At 36.5% G+C, this 22,650-nt stretch overlaps 2 protein-coding genes across 2 annotated transcripts in view; both read right to left on the bottom strand.

Annotated features, from left to right (window-relative positions):
* Window positions 1-7,787: 7,787 nt before the first annotated feature.
* Window positions 7,788-21,621, bottom strand: LOC126353849 (cytochrome c oxidase subunit 6B1). The gene is made up of 3 exons (XM_050003004.1): window positions 20,717-21,621; window positions 8,557-8,681; window positions 7,788-8,220 (listed from the first exon to the last, which is right to left on the bottom strand). The coding sequence occupies exons 1-3, from the start codon at window positions 20,840-20,842 to the stop codon at window positions 8,049-8,051; spliced, it is 423 nt and encodes a 140-aa protein (XP_049858961.1). The 5' UTR covers window positions 20,843-21,621; the 3' UTR covers window positions 7,788-8,048.
* LOC126353847 (eukaryotic translation initiation factor 3 subunit A) overlaps window positions 20,717-22,650 on the bottom strand; it is a 21,624-nt gene continuing 19,690 nt past the window's right edge. Inside the window, exon 2 of the mRNA XM_050003002.1 lies at window positions 20,717-22,560. Coding sequence (XP_049858959.1) covers window positions 21,245-22,560 — 1,316 coding nt within the window. The 3' untranslated portion in view covers window positions 20,717-21,244. The remainder of the gene's footprint in view (window positions 22,561-22,650) is intronic.

Raw genomic sequence — 22,650 nt, 5'->3', positions numbered from 1 at the left:
CAGAAATCACTTCGCTATGAAACATTGAGTTTCTGGTCTGTGAAACCTACACCTGGTTCTTACACTCTTCAAAGTGCTAAATTTGGTATAAAAATATTTTTCAGCTAATTAATTGTGGTGATTCACCATTAAAAATACTGAAAGCGTGTGACACACGATGGCTATCTATCAAACTGACTATAGCAAGAATACTTTAGTTCACTACAAAAACCAAAACATTACTGTCACACATTCCACGTACAAATGAAGAGCAAATGAAGAGCAACTGACATACTAATACTTCAGGCATTCACCAATTACCGTTTATGGTCACTTAATTCTCCCTTGCCAAGTACTCAGAAATAACTGCCCCTTATAATCTCTGTCCATAATACAAAAATCACTTTTAGCAAATGGATGACTGCAGATCTCTGTGATTGGTTTTACAATGAGCTCTGTCTGTAAGTTGGTGCTGGAGTGGAGACCCTCATGTTTTAACACTTTGTAACATTGCGATCTCTTGTAGGACAATTCATCTAAAGAAGTGAGATAAAAAGAGGTAAATGGCCGAGTTTTGCCCAAAAGCCCACTGCCCAGTAAGTTGTTGAAATTGTTAAGGTCATTATCACAAACTGACCCTTTGAGAACTGCTTTGATAACACACCTTTGTAAAATTATATATGTACCACAACAAACAAATACCTAAGCTTAGACCACAGTTTGGAAAAACATCCTCTGAAGATTAACAGATGATTTTACAGTGCAAGCATCCACAGCTTACTTAACATGTAAAAATTTCTTTAACATTCATTTTTATTAAAATCTTGCAAAAGGCTTCTGGAAACTGCACTAGCTTTTGATAATGCTTCATTCCAATGTTATTGAACCTTGTAATAACAGTTTATCAACAGCTAACACAGTTTCCAAAGTTGTTTTAGAATATTTTAATAAATACTTTTAAATAAATTTTTTGCCTGAAGATGAAACTGACATAACAGTTTCCAACTCTATCAAGATTTCCATCAATTCACAATGAAAGTAAAAACTGTTAAAAACTGCTACTAACCCTTTTGCTTCTACAGATATGCTCTCTATATGCTGTGCCAAGTGTGGCTGTGACTGTGATGTGAGATGGCATTCCAACTGCTATGAGTTACATATCATCCAGCTTTAACAAAATTACTGGGTGAATAAATCTGATTTTTTGCACATCTTAGTCTGGTAGCTTCACTCAAAGGACTGAATTGATTTTCGTTATTTGTCATAGTTACTGTGCTAGTCAATATAAATAAACATGGCATGAAATTTTAAATAGTTTGCAGAGGTAAAGAAACATGTGCATGTGGAGTTTAGCTAATACATTGCAGTGTAGGCACATATACTGTATAATAAACAATCATAACTTTTTTAAATCATCAAGATATGGAAATCTCCATCAGTGAGAGATCAGCAGAACAGGATGTATTAACAAGTCAAAGTGTTTCAGGAAAACCCAGGTTCACATTGTAAACACATATTCAGCATCTGGGAAGCAGCCAAGCATGACAAATTAACCCTACACTGCATGGTGTTGCTGTTTGCAACACTAATTTTCATTATGTTTTTCGGGTGTACTTCTTGTTGCCAGAAGGCAACACTGAAAACTTATATATATATATATATATATATATATATATATTATAGAAAGAAACTTCCACATGGGAAAAATATATTAAAAACAAAGATTCCAAGACTTACCACGCGGGAAGCGGGAAAGCGCCGGCAGACAGGCACAATGAACAAAACACACAAACACAGAATTACTAGCTTTCGCAACCGATGGTTGCTTCTTCAGGACATCCGTCTGCTTGTGTGTGTGTGTGTGTGTGTGTGTGTGTGTGTGTGTGTGTGTGTGTGTACACCTGTCCTTTTTTCCCCCTAAGGGAAGTCTTTCCGCTCCCGGGATTGGAATGACTCCTTACCCTCTCCCTTAAAACCCACATCCTTTCGTCTTTCCCTCTACTTCCTGAAGAAGCAACCATCGGTTGCGAAAGCTAGTAATTCTGTGTGTTTTGTTCATTGTGCCTGTCTGCCGGCACTTTCCCGCTTGGTAAGTCTTGGAATATATATATAATTATCATATTACAGAGACCTAATAGGAGTTGAAAACATATTAAACACTAATTTCTTTCTTAAACATAAGTTTCTGTGTAAAGGAAATTACGTGTCGCCATTAGGCAACACTATACATTCAGTCATGGCATTGTCGCGTACTTGCTTAGAAAGCTTGCACGCAGTGCTGACGAAATTTCTGCAATTTCAGTGAATTATGTCTTTCTTTTATAAAATTAGGTATCATGAATCCTGAAAAAGTTTATTTCGTGGATGACAATGGACGATTTAAAGGCGTTGACAGAAGAAATTTGGTTTTCAAAACCAGTTCCGAGTGAAGTGAAGATGCCAGTGGTGATAAAGATAAATATGTGACACCAGCAATAAATTCGTGAATTCGCACAGTGAAACTGTTAATCTTGTTGAATCTAATGTGATTTCAAATGATTGTGATTGTGCTGGGCAGTCAATCAAGGCAGACACTGCAGTAGTTGCAGCAGAAACTACAACTTCAAGTAAGAGAGGCGGTTCTGCTGCAATATTTGCACAAGGTAAGAACAATACATCACAGATAAAGCAAATACGAGATGCGTTGAAGAAAGAGGAAGTATGTAGAGCAACCTTTTCTTGGAAAGGAAGCTTTAATGGGTGAGCTATTAGCAAAGGAAACTCCATATGACTTCTTTTCGTATTTTTTCCATGAAAATATTTTGGACTAGATTTCACACGAATCTAAGCTTTATAGTAGCCAGATGAATTTGTCTAAGCCAGCAATGTTACTGTAGAAGATGTTCAAAAGTTTATAGGTGTTTGTGTCCTCTCTTCTGCTGTAACACTGAAGAATGTGAGGATGTATTGGAATAACACTGTGGGCCCCATCAGTTGTACAGGACAATATTACTGTCAATAAATTTGAGCAAGTGAGGCACTTCTTACACTTTCATGACAATTTAGCAAATACTAATGGAGAAGACAAGCTGATAACATAAGACCTATTTTTAAGCACCTGATTGAGAAATTTGGTTCAGTTCCAATGGAGGAGTCATTAACTGTAGATGAACAGGTGTGCCACCAAAGCCAGGCACCATCTCAAAATGTACATGCCAGATAAACCCCATAAATATGGCTATAAACTGTTACTTTGTGGTGTATCTGGGTATGCTTACAAAATTGAGATGTATAAAGGACATAAACACGAATGGGACAAGAATGATGCAGAGCCGCTGATTTGTTAGATTATGACAGAATATACCAGAGAATGTAAATGACAAAATTTACTTTGATAATTATTACACGTCAATACTGCTAATGCACTATTTGAAGGGAAGACACATTTTATCTCTAGGAACTGTTTGAAGAAAGAGAGTTCACAGTAAGAAACTCCAAGACAAGTCCCTGACTAAAGAGGAAAGGTGTAAAATACTTGAGTTTATTGGAAATTATGAAGGAACAGATCTCAAGTGTCCTCCGGAAGGACAACAAGGCAGTCATGTTATCCACATTTGTAGGAAGTAGCCCTGCAAGCAATACAAAGACATATGATAGAAGCAGAAAGGAACATATTTTTGTATCTTGACCAAAAATTGTGCAAATTTATAACAAACATATGACGGGAGTGGATCTTCTAGACAGTCTCATTGGCAGATACAGAATCATAATGCGGAGTAAGAAATGGTACTTTCGAATATTTTACCATCTTGTTGATGTAGCCACAATCAACAGCTGCATTTTGTACCACAGAGTTAACAGAATCTACAAACCAGCACCTCATGATAAACAGCTCGAATAAGCAAATTTTAGGATTGAACTGGCTGAAACTTTCCTCAAAATTGGTTTCTGTTCTACAACAAAGAGAGGAAGGCCAAGTTTTATAGAGAAACCACCTAAAGACAGCTTCACACCGTCCAACTAAAAATATCACAGATCCGATCAGGTCGGACACTGGTCTGTATATTTAGATAAAAAACAGAGGTGCAAAAATGAAAATTTCAAAGGTTACAGTTAGACCATTATTAAATGCAAGAATTGTAACGTGGAGCTGTGTCTTAACAGGAAAGGTAACTGTTTCGCTAAATATCATGTACTGTGATTTCAATGTTTTCAGATTTATTTCACAGAACTATCCTGCTTTAAATGCCACTGAGATCAATAATATGAAATTTAAATTCAAAATCAAAACTCATAAAATCTTTGTTCCATAAAATGTATTTGTTACTTTATTTTCCTGTTTGATTTGCTGTAAAAGTTTTGGCAACTGGAAAGTGTGTAATGTCTAAACTCATGTTGCCAAATGGAAACAAGTAACAAATAATGACTTTCACATTGTTAAATGTGATATTTTTTCAGTATTTTTCCCTTCATTGGTGAACATTTTCTACAATATATATTTTTTGCACTAAAATAAAATTTCATGCAGTGTAGGGTAAACTAATCACAGCAGTTACAGGGTTGCTGACAGTAACATACTGGAAGAGTCTGATTAGAGTGGTGATTAAAGTGTCGGAGTTCATTTTGTCATTGAAAGATTTTGAACTACTTTAAACTGCCCCAAGTGACATCTATATACTACAGACAGGGGCTATGGCAGCTCCTAGTACACTCAGATAAAAAGTAGCTATGATTTTTTTAGCTTATTTTATTCTTTAATTCATTTATATTACACACAGGCAAGTCTCTTATCACATTACTATTACCACCCACATATCACTCATTTTGCGTAAGTAACTGTTTTCTGTTTTGAAAAATGTACATTTATATTCTGTAAACCACCGTGACGTGTATAGCAGAGGGTACATTCCTTTGTGCCAGTTATTGGGGTTTCTTCCCATTCCACTCGCATACGGAGTGCGGTAAGAGTGACTGATCATCTCTGTGCTTGTAATAATTATTCTCATCTTACCCTCATGATCCATATGAAAATGATACATGGGGGATTGTAGTATATTCCTTAAGTCATCATTTAAAACTGGTTCTTGAAACTTGGGTAATAAACTTTTGCAGGATCCCATTAGTCCTGTTTTACTCACAAATGAGCCTGTATGATCATTCCATTTCATGTCCCTACAGTCATTTACACTCAGGTATTTGTTGCCGATTCCAACAGTGACACTGGTGTTAAACTCATAGGATACTACTACTTTTTCCATTTTGTGAAGTTCACAGTTTTACATTTCTGAACTGCACCACTTTGAAATCTTATAAAGGTCCAACTAAATATTTATGCAGCTTCTTTGTGATATTACTTCATTATAGATAACTGTATCACCTGCAAAATGTCTGAGGTTACTATTCACATTATTATACAACAAGAACAGGAAGGGTTCCAATCTGCTTACCTAGAGCACACCTGATGTTACTTCATCTGACAATAACTCTCCATCCAAGGTAACATGTTGCATCCTCCCTACAAAAAAGTCCTCAATCCAGTCACAGGTTTCACTCTATTCCCCTTATGACCATACTTTTGACAATAAGTGTAGATGTGATACCAAGTCAAATGCTCTTCAGAAATCAAACATTCATCTACTTGACTGCCTTGGCTCTGAAAGCCTTCAGTATGTTATGTGATAAAAGACGAAGCAGGATTTCACATAATTGCTGTCTTAGAAATCTGTTTTTGGAATCCACACTGGTTGGCACAGAGGTCATTTTCTTCAAGATACCTCATTATGTTTGAGCTCAGAATTTATTCTAAAAGATTCTGCAACAAACTAAAGTTAAGGGACGGTAGTTTTGTGGATCATTTCTACAAATGTGTGCAACCTTTTACTTTTTTCCTATTGTCTGAGGCTGTTAAGCTCGTCTACTTTACGCAATCTAGGTTCACCTACTAAATACAGCTTATGGAAAAATGCTTTTTCCTTTCTACAAACAGAACAAAGGTCACAAACGAGCATATTTTGCAGAATCTAAGGCATCTTCATCAACCGCACATAGATAGATGAGAGACAGCACTTTCAAACCTCCTGCCAGTGTGCTGCTGAGACAGTTCACTTGTCCACTGCTCACCATTCTCCAAGGGGTGTTGCCAAGCACAGAAGCTGAGTTGACAGTACTTCACTACTAGTGACAATTGCATAATTTCAAGCAGCCACAATTCAGGGCTTCACCTCCAGCTTTAGTACATCTACAGACTTAACATCAATACAGAAGACTGTCTTGAGGACAATACATCAAACATGACGCTACAAAGTATTACTGCTATTCACTGACTTATGTTATTGTATTTGCATTAAAGATTATTTGTTACGATCACCAACTCAACTCTTTATATAACTCAGCATAACGGAAGAACCTACAGCTATATAAAGTTATGTGTATCTCTACTATTAAGTGTACAAAGTGTAAATGAATTTATTAATGTGTTAAAGTTTTTGTACACATCAGACTGACTGTATTTACCATCTCTACTACAGACTTATCAGTCTATACATTCTCTCCTTACCCTGTAAGTTATTTCTTTGAAGAGTTTCTTCCACTCTGTTAATGCACCATAAACATACTTTTGCTTTTGTAATTTAAATATGCCAGTCCGTTGAATTATCAGTTTCAGAAAATACTCTGAACACACTCTCTGCATAATTTTTGACTCTACTGTTAATCATTAAATTCTGCATAGAATATAAGAACACACAACTTTGATATTTTATGATGCAAGCAAGTAATAAAATATAAGATGGTTCTTTTTCTGCGGAATGAACCACTAGATAATTTTAGTTAATTTCACACTTTAACAAGATTTAATAGTGCACAAGCTTGTAAAACTGTAGCAGAGATGATAATATTTAATAAATGTGAAATTAACAGTAACTGATTTTGGCTGTAATTAAGGTGACAATTTTATTATTGTGTACACAATACTGAAAGAACTAATTTGCTGATAATATTACAGTATGGATTGAACATGAACTATTAACTACCTTTATGTGAGTAGATTTCCAAACTTCAATGTCTACAAACTGCAATATGTTAATGCATTCAAAAGAATCAGCAGAAGCACTCAAACCAGCTTTACAACTGTGAGATAAAACAAAACCAGAAAATATATAGTGTTCATTTTGTACTCTTAAAGCTAAAAGTAACTTTCGACTGCCTGAACAACAAAGATATCCACTGGTTCGGCCAACCGCTTAAGAATTGTCCTTTTAAACATAGCTAAGTCACTACGTTACAGTTTGAGCAAATCTGAATTGTCTTTGTGCTCAAAGCCTACACATAAGTTCACCCCATCAGAGGATTACCAACATCATGAAAGGTCAGTGACTAGGGAGTGTCGTCAAAGCTGTCACTGTTATCCTAATCGTCTTGGTAAAGAGTGCCTATAATTTGCATATGTGAGAGTATATATAACACAGTTGGGAACATCTGTAACTGAAAATGAAGTTACACATGTTTCGCAAGAGGAAATGAATTTATGATTTCCTCCCTACAACCATAATTAAGTCCTACCTGTTTAATTGGAGCAAAGTGAAAATGAGCTCATACCTGTATGTTGCAAACCCTCCTTTTTTCATGTATTTTATGTTTTTAACAGTAACATTTTATAGAAATTACATTTCGGATGCCCTAATGACAGTGTACATTCACAATTATTCATACATGGTAAACAAACATTTACAACAGATATATATATATATAAGAGAGAGAGAGAGAGAGAGAGAGAGAGAGAGAGAGATTGATGGAACTAAGTATGTGGAATTTAAAACTTCAAGAACAGATTCAGGAAACTATTTCTGACAGGAATGAAAAGTAACAAACAGCTTTAATTGTTCATTACCAGTTTCAACTGTCAGGGACAATTTATTATATACACTAAAGTTTATGAAATTTGAAGAACATTTTAAACACTCATTACCATCTTCTCAAGCATATTTTATCAATGTATTTACATGATCCATTTACAAAAGCATTATTAACCATTACAACAACACTACAGGAAAAACTGTCATTTCATGCCTTAGGGCATATGCACACACACATTACAGAATTTTTCCAGGAAATCTGCCCTCTTCAAGTTGTGTGTCCCATTTTTCAATCCACGCATTAGGACAAATGGATTTGAATACCCTCCTGAAATAATCACACGGCTCATAGTTCTCACCCTTCAGAGCTCTGCAACGATGAAAGTCGAGATAGCTCTGGTAACAGTACCTGAAACACACCTTAGTAGTAATACACAATGTTGTTCAAAAACTATTATAATTACGTAAGGCAAGGCATGTTATAATAGAGTTTGATTTCAACCGGTTTTGTTTTAATTCCTACAGTTAAAAATAAATTTTACTCTACACAAACATTAACAAGGTTTTTCTGTTTAATACTGTTATTTTAGCAGCTTGTCCCCTACAAAGTCACTCAGTCCCTAGTATTTCCCACACACTATTATGCACCACAGGCAAGATATATTCATATAAACATAACAAGACAATTTCCTGTTTCCTCACAATAAATAAATTCAATTCAACAACCACCAAAACTTTTACTCACTTTGTTTGATTTTGATTTGGGAATCTTGGATCAAATGGAGCTGTTCGTAGCTCATGCTTTTCTTCTTTGCCCTTTGCCGCAGCTTCAGTAACAGGCATTATGGCGACAGGCATTCTATATAAAATCTGCAATCAAATACAATAACTCACTTTATACATAAACGAAATCCAAAGACACCTGCTTACATTTAAAAATCAACATTCAATACATTTTATGTTAACCTCAAGATCCAATGAGTAATCACAAAAGGAAAAGTGGAAATTTGTCAGATTTCATGAATATTTCTTACAACAGTTGAATTTCAAGACACTGGTAACCAAAATATATATGATCTTTACACACATCATTGGAAGAACAGCAATATCAGTGCAATTTTTTTAAAGTTACAAATTAAAACATAAATGTAATAAAAGTTTTTACATGATCGAGATTGTTTTAATTTGTAACTTGACAAAATATATAATAAATGTACACATTGTTTGACCACACATGCCATTACATCTCCACAGCTAACCAACAGTCCCACAGTAGTTATACAGTTTGTAAGCTTTCCAACCATCATCCTTGAAGAAGGTTGGAACTGCTGGAGTTGGGTTGGACGATATAGGTCTCTAAAGGGCGCATCACATGAAAGGGAAGTCTGAAGCAACTGAGAATTACATGCCAAAGTTACAGATTGGCCAGAATGTTCCTGAATGTTCTAGAACACTATGGTGGGGATACCTTCCAGCTTAGAAGGGTATGGGCAGTAGTGACCATTATTTTGACACACATTTTCACTGCTAGGTGTGTGTCATGTGCTTCCTACCTCACTAGCCCGTCTAGGCTCACAGTGCAGCAGCACACATCCATATAAACACATGCATCAGGATTCAGCACAATGGCAGTAAGTAGAACACTGAGAATATTGTGGTCCGAACAAAAGTATTTTGACACTGTGGTTTATTGTTGGAAATAAAATGCCTATGCCAGTACGACGACAAATACCTTTGGTTTACATTAGCTTTTGTTTTGTTTTCACGCAGTTCACGACACGCAGAATGCGCTATAGCGGACAAGTATCAGGCAGATGTCACTTGGGATTTTGGTTTGTCCTGAAACATTTTGAGTATTGGGAATACGAAGAAACAATTCACAGGAACCAACGTTAATAAAGAACACATAGGCCCAGCAAAGTCACACTCCAATTGAAGAATCTCGTAAGGATAATGTCAAAGAGCGACCCAAAGAAGACTGTTGTTGAGATAAACAGAGAACTGCATGAATTCCACAACATAGCAACATGGACTGGTACTGTAAAACAGATTCTTAGAGTCTAATCTCATGGCCAACACCCAAGCAAAAAGCCATTAATATCTGCAAAGAACAGGAAAACCTGACTTGAGTTTGCGACATTACACGACTGGACACAAACAGTGGTTGCGTGTGCTGTGGAGTGATGAAAGTAATTTTAACTGGCTTTTTTTCCAATGGGATTCGATATATTCAAAGGCCATTCAATGCAAGAAATGACGTCCAGTACCAAATACCCTTTGTTAAGCAAAGTGGCAGGAATGTATTGGTGTGGTGACCCATTGGAATGGCAGTCCTCTGGTGCTTACTGAAGACTTAACAGATAGTTTCAAATCTTGAGAATGCACGTTGCCCTACACCAAAGATAAAAATGGGACAAAACTGGGAATTTCAGCATGAAATTAATCCTAAGCTCACCTATGGTCATGTCAGACTTTTTGTGAAGGATGCAAGTAAGGATACTGAAATGGCCTAGCCAAAGCCCACATTTCAGTCCAATTGAACATCTGTGGGAGAAACTTTATCGAAGGCTAAGGGAACAAAAATTCTCCAGCCTTTGTCAATTCCTTCTGCACCATTTATTGGTCTACACTCATTGACTCCACACCACCACGCTGGGCGGATATAAGATGAAAGCTTATGGAACCAAGTACTGATAGCTATCTACACTAACACAAGTTCCAAAAGTCAAACTGTAACATGACTTTCGTCAAACTACAGTAATCTTGTAAAACCTGTCTGTGATATTTGCCAGTTATGGAACACAATGTTCCGTGACATTAGCATAATTAGCTCTGTTAAGCAGATTCAGAAGTATGTAGGTTGCAGCAGGTACTGGGAGATGATGAAGCTTGCACAGGATAGAGTAGCATGGAGCGCTGCATCAAACCTCTCAGGACTGAAGACCACCACCACCACCACCACCACCACCACCACCACCACCACCACCACCACAACAACAACAACAACAACAACAACCAAATGGCGTAACAGTTAAAGATTTTCTGTTTAATAATTAGGTTTTCTTATGAGAATGTGATTGTCAAAATATTTAGTGTTGCTGCCATATGAACAATGCTGAGATGCATGCATCGGTATACTCTTGAAAATCTATTACAGCAGATCAATGAGGAGTGAAGTAAATTTGCATGAAAGGGAATTCCTTAAGGTAGTAAGCAGTGTATTTTGTGGAATTTTTGTGTTCTAAGCAATAAATATATAACAGAATACCAAAACATAAAAGAGAAGATCTTGCCAATGGCAAATTGAGTGAAGGAAACAGCAGCAAAGAAATTGAACAGATGAGGAGTGAGAAGCATGTTTAGCTTTACAACAGAAGAGAATGAATGGACAGAAGATATGTAACAAATTAACAATGAGATGAAATTAGATAAAAGGAAAGAGTGAGACACTCAAAAAGCAGCCAGAGAGAAACTGCTCAAGAAACAAAATTATGAAATGAGCTAAATAGAGTAACAATGAGTGAAAGACACATGTTTCTGGGTATGAAACATTAACATTTTTACAATTTTCTGAATGTTCATTTTCACAATACAGAATATTCTAAGAACAAATGAAACTAACAACTAAAGTTCGCAACCTTGAGAAATGCTACAGACACGTGGATTAGGGGAGGAAAAAAGAAGCATCTGTTACTGAAAACCATTTCCTCATAAGCAAAAAGAAGTCTTCCATACTTGCACACAATTAGTAGGATGAAAATCACAATTCCAAAAGTGTATTACAGTACAGGATGAAAAATGCTTTAAAAATTACTGGAGAACTTTGTCAACAGCCAGTACTGCTATGTCAAGTAAAGAAGCTAAACGAAAGATGAAGTAAAAAGTAATGGCTTAAGTTCGCCAAAAAAATTATTATAATCATAAAATTTTCAATAGTCCCGTTCAATCACAAAACATAAAAATGGTCGCTTCTTCACAGAAGGAACTAACCAGCAGTGAAAAGAAAAATTACAATAAAATAACCATCAGCACTGTGTGTGTGTGTGTGTGTGTGTGTGTGTGTGTGTGTGTGTGTGTGTGTGTGTGTGTGTGTTGTGAAATCTTGCCTGTGAAAACAAATCATTACAAATCCACTGTTCCTCAGGACATCCTAATACTTTTGTGCTACACTTCAACTGATAAAAAACCGCAACAGCTGCTTTACAATGATTAATAAATTATGAATAAATTCTTGACATAGTTACACATTCAGGTAATAAATTGTTTATGTTTCATACACAATGACATTACAACTCTATAATGGTAAATAACAGGGAAGCCCTCTCTTTCAGCATCAGATTGGCATCACAAGGTACAATTGTCATAAATATCATATTCCTCGATGGTGCCATCTGACATTATATGTAATTGTTTATGAGACGCACTTTAGACCAGCCAATGTGCAAGCAAACATTGCATTTCTTTATCGAAAATATATTCTGCTATAACTAAGTTGTCATCTGCCATTTAAGTTGCAATAATGCCTGCACGTAGCCACAGTAGTGCTCCGCAGACGCGCACGCACGCACACACACAATCAATCAAAGTATATTTCCTGCAAAAACTTCACAAAAATATGTAAGTTCATTTATAGTACAAGTACTTTAGCCAATATAATTCTTTTAGAGATACAGCCATCAAACGTGCTCCACTGACTTTGTAGCAACTTTGAGACTTATCACCTTTGGCAGAAATAGAACTTTGCAATCTTTTACAGCTTTTTGTGGTAAGAACAATAACAAAATATTTCTTCAGCAATTTTCAAATGGATAATTCAAAGGGAAGGTGACCAAAAAATTTAGACACTTGAAAAAATGTTAAGTTTAGCTTTTATTTCTTCAGGACTAACTGTGGCATAAAACCGAAACCTCACATGCCTTAACTTAACAATAATAGGTCTTTGAATGTAAAATTCGATTCTCTTACTGCTTTCCAGCAGTTTACAAGTTCAGGGAAACGTTCAAGATTTTTGCAAAAACATCACAATTTGTTATTTTAGACCACTTTTACAATAAAGTTTTTCCTGCAAACACTTTTAAACCATTTTCATTAGAAAGACCATGTTCTAAAACCACCTACAAATGGGAGTCGGTTTTTTAATGTGAGCATATAAGACACTAAAAGACAATGACAAGATGGAGATGCATTTAAAATATGCCCATTTTCCCTGGCACTCAAATCTGACATCTTTAACGATATTTCACAATTGTTAAGTATTCTCTGGGGAAGGTAATATTTAAAGTCCTGATGATCAAAAAGTGAGATTGAGTCAAGTGAACTAATCTAAATACTTTAGAAGAGGGGTGTCTAGTCACTACTCATCAAGACAAATTTCAGACTGTTTTCCTCCTGTAACAACTACAGGATCAAACTGGTTCTAAACTTAGAAATTTAACTGAAGTAACAGGGCAATGGGCATCACGGTAGTAAAATAGTTGTACAACACCTGCAACACACATCGTATAAACTGTCTTCAACTATTCATTTTATTGGCAATTGAGGACCGCCACATGCTGGGTGCTATAATGGCACGTTATTGCAGTTATTCTAGCTCCATCAGTGACCTCACCTGCCTGGCACTACAGCTTCTCTCAATTTTTTTGGCATACTAATGAAACCTGAAAAACTTGAAGTAAAAACAAGCTTGCGATCCTGAGAGATCTCTCTTCTAGTATTGGCTGGTGACACTTACAGGAAAGAAATGTAACATCCTGCTTGGGATGCTATGTAAAGAAACCCTTATCAGGTTAGAGAAACTGTAGTAAACAAATCCACTGGTGGCTGCTGTTGCACAGCTATGGGGCATGACCCCTATGATTATGGGAATGTCAGTTTTCTCAATTTAAAAGAAACCCAGCTATGGTAAGGCTGTCATGAACCAGAGCAACAATTTACACAGTTTTTCCACCAGTACATTAATATTCTTCATAAGCTGCAAACTATGCGAACACAAAATTAGCTATACTTCAGACTTACATTAAATTAATAGCAGTGCATAGTAAAAAGACTCAAATTTTTCCACAACATGAATCCTTTCCAAATAATGTAAGGCAGATTGCTATGAACTTCACCAAAATTAATGGTTCTTCCCTTTTGACTATGGTGTAGAACTTTAAGGCAGTATATGCACTGTGTATTGCAGCAGTTATGCAACAATTTTACAACCATGATGTCCAGTGCCTCTGTAATGCATAGTTGATTAAGAAGTTTAGAACAAGTCTGATTCTGTATTATAGCAGGGAAACAGGCTAAAATTTGTCATCATGAGTAATGACGAAAGACACCCCTTTCCTGAAGTTTGAGTCCTTCTGACACAGGATTTCAATATTACCTTCTCCAGGGAATACTAAACAACAGTGTATCATCATTAATGATGTCAGACTTGAGTACCAGTGGAATATGGGCATATTTTCAATGCACCTCCACCTCCTTGTTTTTCAGGGCCTTATATGCTCAGATTACAGAACCAAATCCACTTTCTTAGGTGGTTTACAAGACTGTCTTTCTAAAGATAATGGTTTAAAAGATTTTGCAGAAAATGTTTCTGTGAAAATAGGCAAAAATTCTCATTTTAGTGTTTTCAAAAATCATAAATTTTCCCTGAATTTGTTAACTACTGGAAAGCTGTAGGAGAATGAAATTTTATATTCTCAAACCTTGTGTTGGCAAGTTATTAAATGTAAAGTTTCAGGTTTATATCACAATTAGTTCTGGAGATAAAGAAAGCTTAACTTCACATTTTTTTAAGCATCTATTCTTCGACCAACTCTGCTTATATTATTAGTCATAAGAAAATTGCTCAAGAAACCTATCATTTTTCTGAGAACACAAAAGGTTTTAAACGATGGTCTAGTTTTGTTTCAAGAAAAACTGGCACATACCGCTGAAAGCTGCACTATGAAGTCAAAAACGATTATTTCCACAACTATTGAATTGGTGATCAGGAAACTTTACCAATGTTTATTTGGAACTTGTGTAAATGTTCACACAATCTTTTATCAAGGTGTATACATGGAAGAGGAAAAGTTCCTGGATTCTTCACAGATTTCTCAGTTCAAAACACACTTTTTCCCATGTGAAAATTCTCTTTTTCCATGCTAAGTGACAGTATACTTTTCCTTGTAACTGTAAAACTTATCAATCTTTTCAATGGTTGTGGTTTTATACACCAGCGTAGAATTGCCCGGCACTTTAGAAAACGAAACTTATGTAAAAAAAACACTTTTTTGGGAAGATGTATTATGTGCAGCAACATGTACACTGCATATTTTCGTATTACGAAAGTATAAATTCGGATTGCACCAAACACCCATTTTACCTTCTGAAGCATTGAAATCGAGATTGCGATGCACTTTTGTAAACCAGTCATAGCTCATGTGAGGTGATCTCGCCAGACGGAGACAGCGAACATTTTTGAACGAGAGCCAAACGCTCTGTGACTTAAGAAATTCATCGTACATTCTCGAACAGAGTTCATCTTGCGTAAAAGGAAATTTACTTTGAAAGTAACACTTTTCAAACAAACATTCGAAATATTTTCCTGCAACCTGTTACAAAACAAGTTCGTTTCCGCAGCTCCCAGAAAACACCAGATAATAGGCGTCACCACACTTGCGCAGCTACGATGATGCAGGAAGTCCGTATGTTTGTACATGTAAAATATTAAAAGATCTTACATTATGTAATAAAAGAAACGACATCAGAGGATACTGAAAGAGCATGGGAATTTTGTGAACCATACTAAAATGCATAATTCGGCTTAAAGTGCACCTTCACGTGTCCAGATTCGGACATAAATTTTCTTGAGTACCAGTACTGTATTACCTCATGTTTGGTTCTTTATTATGGCATAATGCCATACGTGCTAGAAGATAGAAACTTGCACTTTAAATGCAGCGAACAGCTGAAACTAGCCAGTAGTGTGGAATTAAACACTTCACTTCAAATAAATTAACTGCCTCAACAGAGAAAGTTAATGAAAACCAAATTTCTTTAACAAACCAACAAAAATAACTTCATTGTTCTGCAAGGTGATTAATGCTCGACTGTCAGAAAGGTGGAAATAAAATAAAATCTGACATTAACATATTTTAGCCTTCTGTAATTATGTGGATGTATTTTAATTCACTTGATAGCTCCCAGCCACAGAAATCCGTTTTGTTTTCATTTGACGTGAGAGCAATAAACGAAGAGGAAACAGCAAAATCACTTAACGTAAACATGGGTCACGTGAAGACTACCACCTCCCCACTATAACTTAAGCAAAATGGCTTTGAGCACTATGGGTCTTAACTGCTGAGGTCATCAGTCCCCTAGAACTTAGAACTACTTAAACCTAACTAACCTAAGGACATCACATACATCCATGCCCGAGGCAGGATTCGAACCTGCGACCACAGCAGTCGTGCAGTTCCAGACTGCTTTGCCAAGAACCACTCTGCCACACCAGCCAGCCAACTTAAAGACTCCTCTGTGCATCAGGTCCAGGTCTACAACATATCCGAACTGGGGCAATATTAGATAGCGGCACTCCCCCCTGCCTCTAGTATCTGAAGCAGGATGCAAAAACTTAAAAAAAAAAACAGACTTTTCATAAGCATTTTCATTTTGTAGCGCACGTCTTTCTGAAGAGTCTCATACATAAGACATATGTTCAAGGGAACGTAAGACATGTTATTTGTCCGTAAGTGTGCCATCATGCAGTGCAACACCTCCTCACACAGCACTCTTCCATCGTATGTATCTGTATTTCGCTCTGTGGAATTCAAACGTGCAATATTTTGTAATGGGTTCTATCCAACTATATTCACGAAAGTGGAAATTAAAATGTCCAGTGGTGCCTCTCCTGCTCTCAGTTGGCCGGTTTAACAACTCACAATTATTACTGGATAGGATTATTTGTAACCGGCAGAACAATAACTGTTCAGAAAATTTGCAGTCTTTACTGCCTAACAGCTAAAATCTTGCTGTTTTGTGAGACATAAAATTAAATATGGGATACATAAAACCAGTAAAGGCAAGTCATTGCATTTTTTTTTCTCTCTAATCTTGCCAGAGCTTTATATGGCATACTTTCCTTTCTGGGAAAGAATATTACCTCAAAGTTTGTCAACATTTTGCTACATGAAAAAACAAAATTTCGTCATCTAATACTAGAAAAGCTGATAATACAAATAGTACTTAAGACTGGTGTCGTTTCTCTATCTGATTATATTTATTTTGTCACCATCTGTTTGGCCTGCCTAATATTGCAGCAATTGTTACACACACCAAATAAACAAGACTGTTTTGGCACATATGGTAATTTTTATAACACGACAGAACATAATTCACAAAGTACCAATGTCAAATGCCTATTAGGCCAACTACAAGCAAAAAGTTTTATGTTAGGAAATAGCTTCACATTTTATTTATGCTCTCCAGCTTCTGAAGAATGAGTTCGAAAAAAGTAGTAGTACAAAATTTTTATATAAATTTGGAATTGTCATATTCCTCATTCTAACAAATTATATAGTCTTCACTAATTCTGTAAAAATTCCTGCCACTGTCAAAACATTCTCTGGTTAACTTCACTAACCCTGACACAATCACCAGTTTAGTTGTCCTGAGTGTTATTACGTGTTCGTACAATGCATTTTCCGCGCTACTCCCAGAATAGAATTTTAGCAGCTGCTAGCCGGGAACTGTATAACTGGTGCTTACTAGTGTAGCGGTCTGGCCAAAAATTTTCTGTCAAAATTTAATTATCTTGGATACACACAGAAGATAATAGATAATCTTTGTTACCTGTTATTCATGTTAGTCGTTTATTAAATATATGGATGCGCTAGTAATTATAACAATGCTGATCATTTGCAAACCCAGTCAACCACATTAACAGCGATTGTCATTCACATGTTTGGCTTTATTCGGCACAGCTCGTATAGCACCATCCCCTTTTGTCTGTAGGAAAGTTAATGCCTCGATGCGATGGGGATTCCCTGGCAGACATCGTGTACACTATTCATGCATTCAAAAATCAACTTACGATTTATTCAGAAATCAACTTAGAATTTGTTCAAAAATCAACAGGGATGTGTTTCAAAATCATATGAATAACTGATAGATCAATATGCACTGGAGCTAGATGCTTTGTGAAACAAGGTCTCTTTCCACAATACTATGAATTTGGTTTCCTCTGTTGCCAGTGACCAGAGGGATATCCCTTGAACATTAAAAAGCAAATTATTAAATGCATTACACTGCCACGTCTTTTTCTGCTCTATTCCAACTTTCTTTGCTCACACTGCTCTGCCTGCAAAGAGCAACACATATTCGTTCAATATACTTCTTTGGTAAATATATTCATTTGCATTTCTAAGTTAGTCCCACATTTATTAAGTCTCCTTCTGGGAGCCACATACTAAGAATTCCATTTACTGAACCCACCCACAGAAGGAGATGAGTGGTCCCAGGATTTTAATTATTTGTCATGTACTCCTCACTTAGGATACAAATTGAAAATGGGAACTTTTGATTTTGTACCACTGCATACTTCACGCGATACATTCTATTCAAAATGATTTTTACAATCAAGAACAACTGCCAACATCAGTAACTTAAAAGTAGATAACCTCGATGCAGTGAAGCAGCTTAAAACACTTAAACACAAGTAATACACTGAATTAAGTATCCATATTACTAAAGTCAACTTAGAGGATTTTGAAACACCTCCTGTGTTCGAACCTTATGAATTACCTCGAAGAAAACAATTTATTGACAAATAGGCAATATAGGTTCATAAAATATGGTTCTTGCAAAACACAACTAGCTCTTTAATGAGTGTATTGACACAGGCCATCAGTTGTGTGACTGGATTCACGATTTCTTGTCAGAAAGATCACAATTCGTAATAACTGACGAAAACTCATCGAGTAAAACAAAAGTAATATCTGGCATTCTATAAGGAAGTGTTATAGGTCATCTTATTTCTGATCTATATAAACAATTTAGAAGATTGCTTGCAGATGATTTGTCAATTACAGTCATGTGAAGTTATACGATGATAAAAATCACATGCAAAATTATTTAGACAAGATATCTGTATGATGCAAAAAGTGGCAATTGACTAAATCATGAGAGGTATGAAGTCATCCATATGAGCACTAAAAAGAATCTGCTAAATTTCAGTTACGTGGTAGATCAGACAAATGTAAAGACTTAACTGCGTACTTGGGATTACAATTACGAATAACTTAAATTGGAATGATCACACAAATAATATTGCGAAAAAGAAAACTAAAGACTGCCATTTATTGGTGAAACACTTAGAAAATGTAACAGGTCTACTGAAGAGACTGCTTGGACCTACATTTGCCTGCCCTCATCTGGAGTATGGTTGGGCGGTGTTGGATCCACATTAGATACGATTGACAGAGGACATTGAAGGAGGTCAGCTTGTTATTATTGCAAAAGAAGGGATAGGATGCCATGGATATGATACATGAATTAGGGTGGCAATCATTAAAACAAAAGCATTTTTGCTGCAGCAGAAACTTCTCATGAAATTTCAATCACCAACTCTCTTAGAGCATGAAAATAATTTTGTTGGCACTCACTATATAGGGAGAAATGATAATCATAATAAAATAATCACAGCTCACAAGAAAGATTTAAGTGTTCATTTTTCCCATACGCTCTTCAACAGTGGAACGGTAGAGAAATATCTTTAAGGTGGTCCCAGAAAGAGCCCTCTGCCAGGCACATAACTGAGAATTGCGGAGTAAAAACATAGATGTAGATGCTCCAAGTAATTTTAACTTTACAAAAGAAAGCTTTACACCTATTGAACTACTGCCACTGCCTTTTAGTGATTAATGACATGTATGACACTGCAAGAATGTAACATGAAAACTTCACACACAAATTCAGTTGTCAGCACAAAGATTCTGAAGAGAGTCCTATACATATTGGTTGAAGCGACCACAGCAAGAAACCAGATAGTTGGGTAGAACTACACACAACCCTAGCACACAAATAACAAGATAATTGAATTTAACTGAACAACTGGAAATAATAGCAGCTGACCGAAACAGCAATTATTCCTTCCACCTTACAAAGGAATTCCACACTAACTCTGCATCTTATCTCACTATATTAGACCTGATAATGCATAAGGTAGAGATGAAACTCAAACTTTCAGTCTAAGACTGGAGACCACCAGTTAATTATATTTTACAATATGACATATCTCTTCAAACTTATATACATTTCATCCATTAATTCTTTTACACAAAAAGTGTATCTGCATGGGTCAAATGAAACTGACCATTCTTCATTAGTCCTTTAACTTGCCCAAAAGTCAGATCCATAACATAACAACCCTGTTAGGCAAATTTAACTTTCACAATGAAATAACTGAAACAATCTTTTCTGGTTTCTATACATTACATGTACTTCACCCTCAACATGACTTAGCAAGTTATTAACTTAACAATGTAGTAGGACTCCTGACAAGTATTGTGTTCATCAAAATAACAAGTAACACAAATTAATGCCATGTTATTTGCTAAAAATGTGAAGATGAGCCCAACACAGCAATATTTGGGAAAAAATAAACAACAATCTGAAAAATCTTTCAAAAAAAAAAAATCATGAGTAGACTTTTTCACTGAGTACACACAAAAGAAAACAAACTGAACTTACTTCACAATCACCATGAAACATTGTTATGGAGTAGTATACAAGTAAAAATGGAAAACAATGACAAACTGTGGCCCTTGTTCCTTTTACTACAATCAATGATTAACAGTTTACAATGATGGATGTGGTATGCATAATATAAAATGAAGAAAGCATATACATATATATATAAAAACAAAACTTACCGATATCATCAAAATCATTTTCAGGACCCTGGAAATAACAGCCAAAACACAACACCAGAAAGTTTCAACATCAACAATAAAGCATCCTCTCATATAACAGTACTTTTTTCTTTGATGACAGTTCATTGCTGTGTCCACTAAACTAATTTGTTTACAGCTATAAATTGCTTCGCATTGTAGAGAAGTTCCCTAAGAAGGCATCACTACTATGCTGTAGATTCAAAAATATTTCTTATTTACAAGCAGCCAGTGGCAGAGTCTTTTTGGTCACTTGAGGCATTCCCCCACATCGCCACAGCACTAAACACACTGTCAGTGTCTACCTCATTCAGTCTCACCCAGAAATAATCCTATAACTAAATACTTGACAAAAGTACACATCACAACATAAATAAATGCAGAAATTTTAATCTTCAGAGTTGTTACTGCGAGAAGAGACTGTACCTATTCTCCAGAAAAAAGTATTCTTTCAAATTATGATGATCTCTTTTCGCACCTATTAAACAAAATTATTAAAAGTCCTTCATTTTATTTAACAAGTGGCCTTGTTTTTCCCTCTTCTTCACACGAGGCTTCCTTATATTTGCGCACCTCAGCCATATAAAGGGACCATGCATCTTTTGGTGGTTCTTCTTCCACTTCCTCCACCTTCCTTACTTTTTTCACCATTCCTGTAGGGAGCACTCTACCACCACGGCGTTTTCCAACAAGGGACGCAGTTGGTCTTTTCAAACCAACAGATGGTGTCGTCGTCTCTGGAGAACTTGCTGTAGCAGGTACACTGCTCTCAGCACTCTGCCCTGCCTCCTCAGTTTCCTTAACATCTGGTGGTTTATTGGCTTCTTGCATCTTCTTAAACATTTCCAAAAAGCTGCCATCATTCTGGAAAACATTTTGAATTCTTGGAGGTTCAACAACATCTTTCGATTCCTCTTCATCATCATCATCTTCCTCTTCCTCCATTTCTCCATAAGCCGTAACTGGTTTGTCCCATCTAACTGAGCTTTCTCCATACTTGGCTTCATCATCCGAGTACCTGGACGTACCACGGTACCTCTCCTCTCTGTGACGTGACCTGTTTTCTGAGTGCCAATCATCGCCACTATTTTCCCGGTGTCTACCATAACGCCTTGAATTCTCAGAGTACCTTGGCTCATTATCGTACCTCGAATTTTCACCATACCTCCTATCATCAAACCTTGAATCATCACGAAATCTCTGTTCAGAGTACCTCTGACCATCTGGGCCCCTACTGTCTTCTGAACATCTCTGATCGTCACGATATCTGGAATCATTGTATCTTGAATCTTCAAAATGCCTCGACTCTTCCGAGTATCTCGATTTTTCGATGTATCGAGAACTTTCTTCATATCCTTCACCTGACCTGGATTCTCTGTGGTAGCGTGATGATTCACGATACCTTTGCCTATCAACATATTTAGGACTGTCATAAAACCTGTCATCAATTCTTTCACGCTCCCTTACATTGCCCCCCCTTCTGTCCCTTGAACGTGATCGATTGTAGTAACGATTGTCTCTAGATCTAAATCCACTCCTTGGAAACCTCTCATCTCTACCATTTCGTGACCTTGAACGTTCAGAGTATCGACCTTCTCTTGTTCTGTAATTTCCTGGTCCCCTATCATCATCCATCCCTTCCCATGACTGCCGCCGTTCTGGAAAAGACCCTCCCTCTTCAGGTCCGCCTGGTGGTCCCCCCGAGTCTTCTCCGGCGTCTCTGGGAGCCTCGGACTCCTGTTGGAAGGCAGCAGAGCTCGAACTGCCGCTGTCCAACCTATGATACACCATCACGTGGGATGCCCCTTCTCCTCTCTGTAGTCCACCTAAAAGGAAGAGAAACTGCCTGGTGTAATTAAGGTGCTAAACACTGTTTCATATGGAATTTGCCGGACTAAACAACTTCATTAAAATTT

The sequence above is a fragment of the Schistocerca gregaria genome, chromosome 3, assembly GCF_023897955.1.
Source record: "Schistocerca gregaria isolate iqSchGreg1 chromosome 3, iqSchGreg1.2, whole genome shotgun sequence".
Lineage (NCBI taxonomy): Eukaryota > Metazoa > Arthropoda > Insecta > Orthoptera > Acrididae > Schistocerca > Schistocerca gregaria.
The sequence above is the reverse complement of the archived record's forward strand: the minus strand, read 5'-3'. Positions and strand labels throughout refer to the sequence as shown.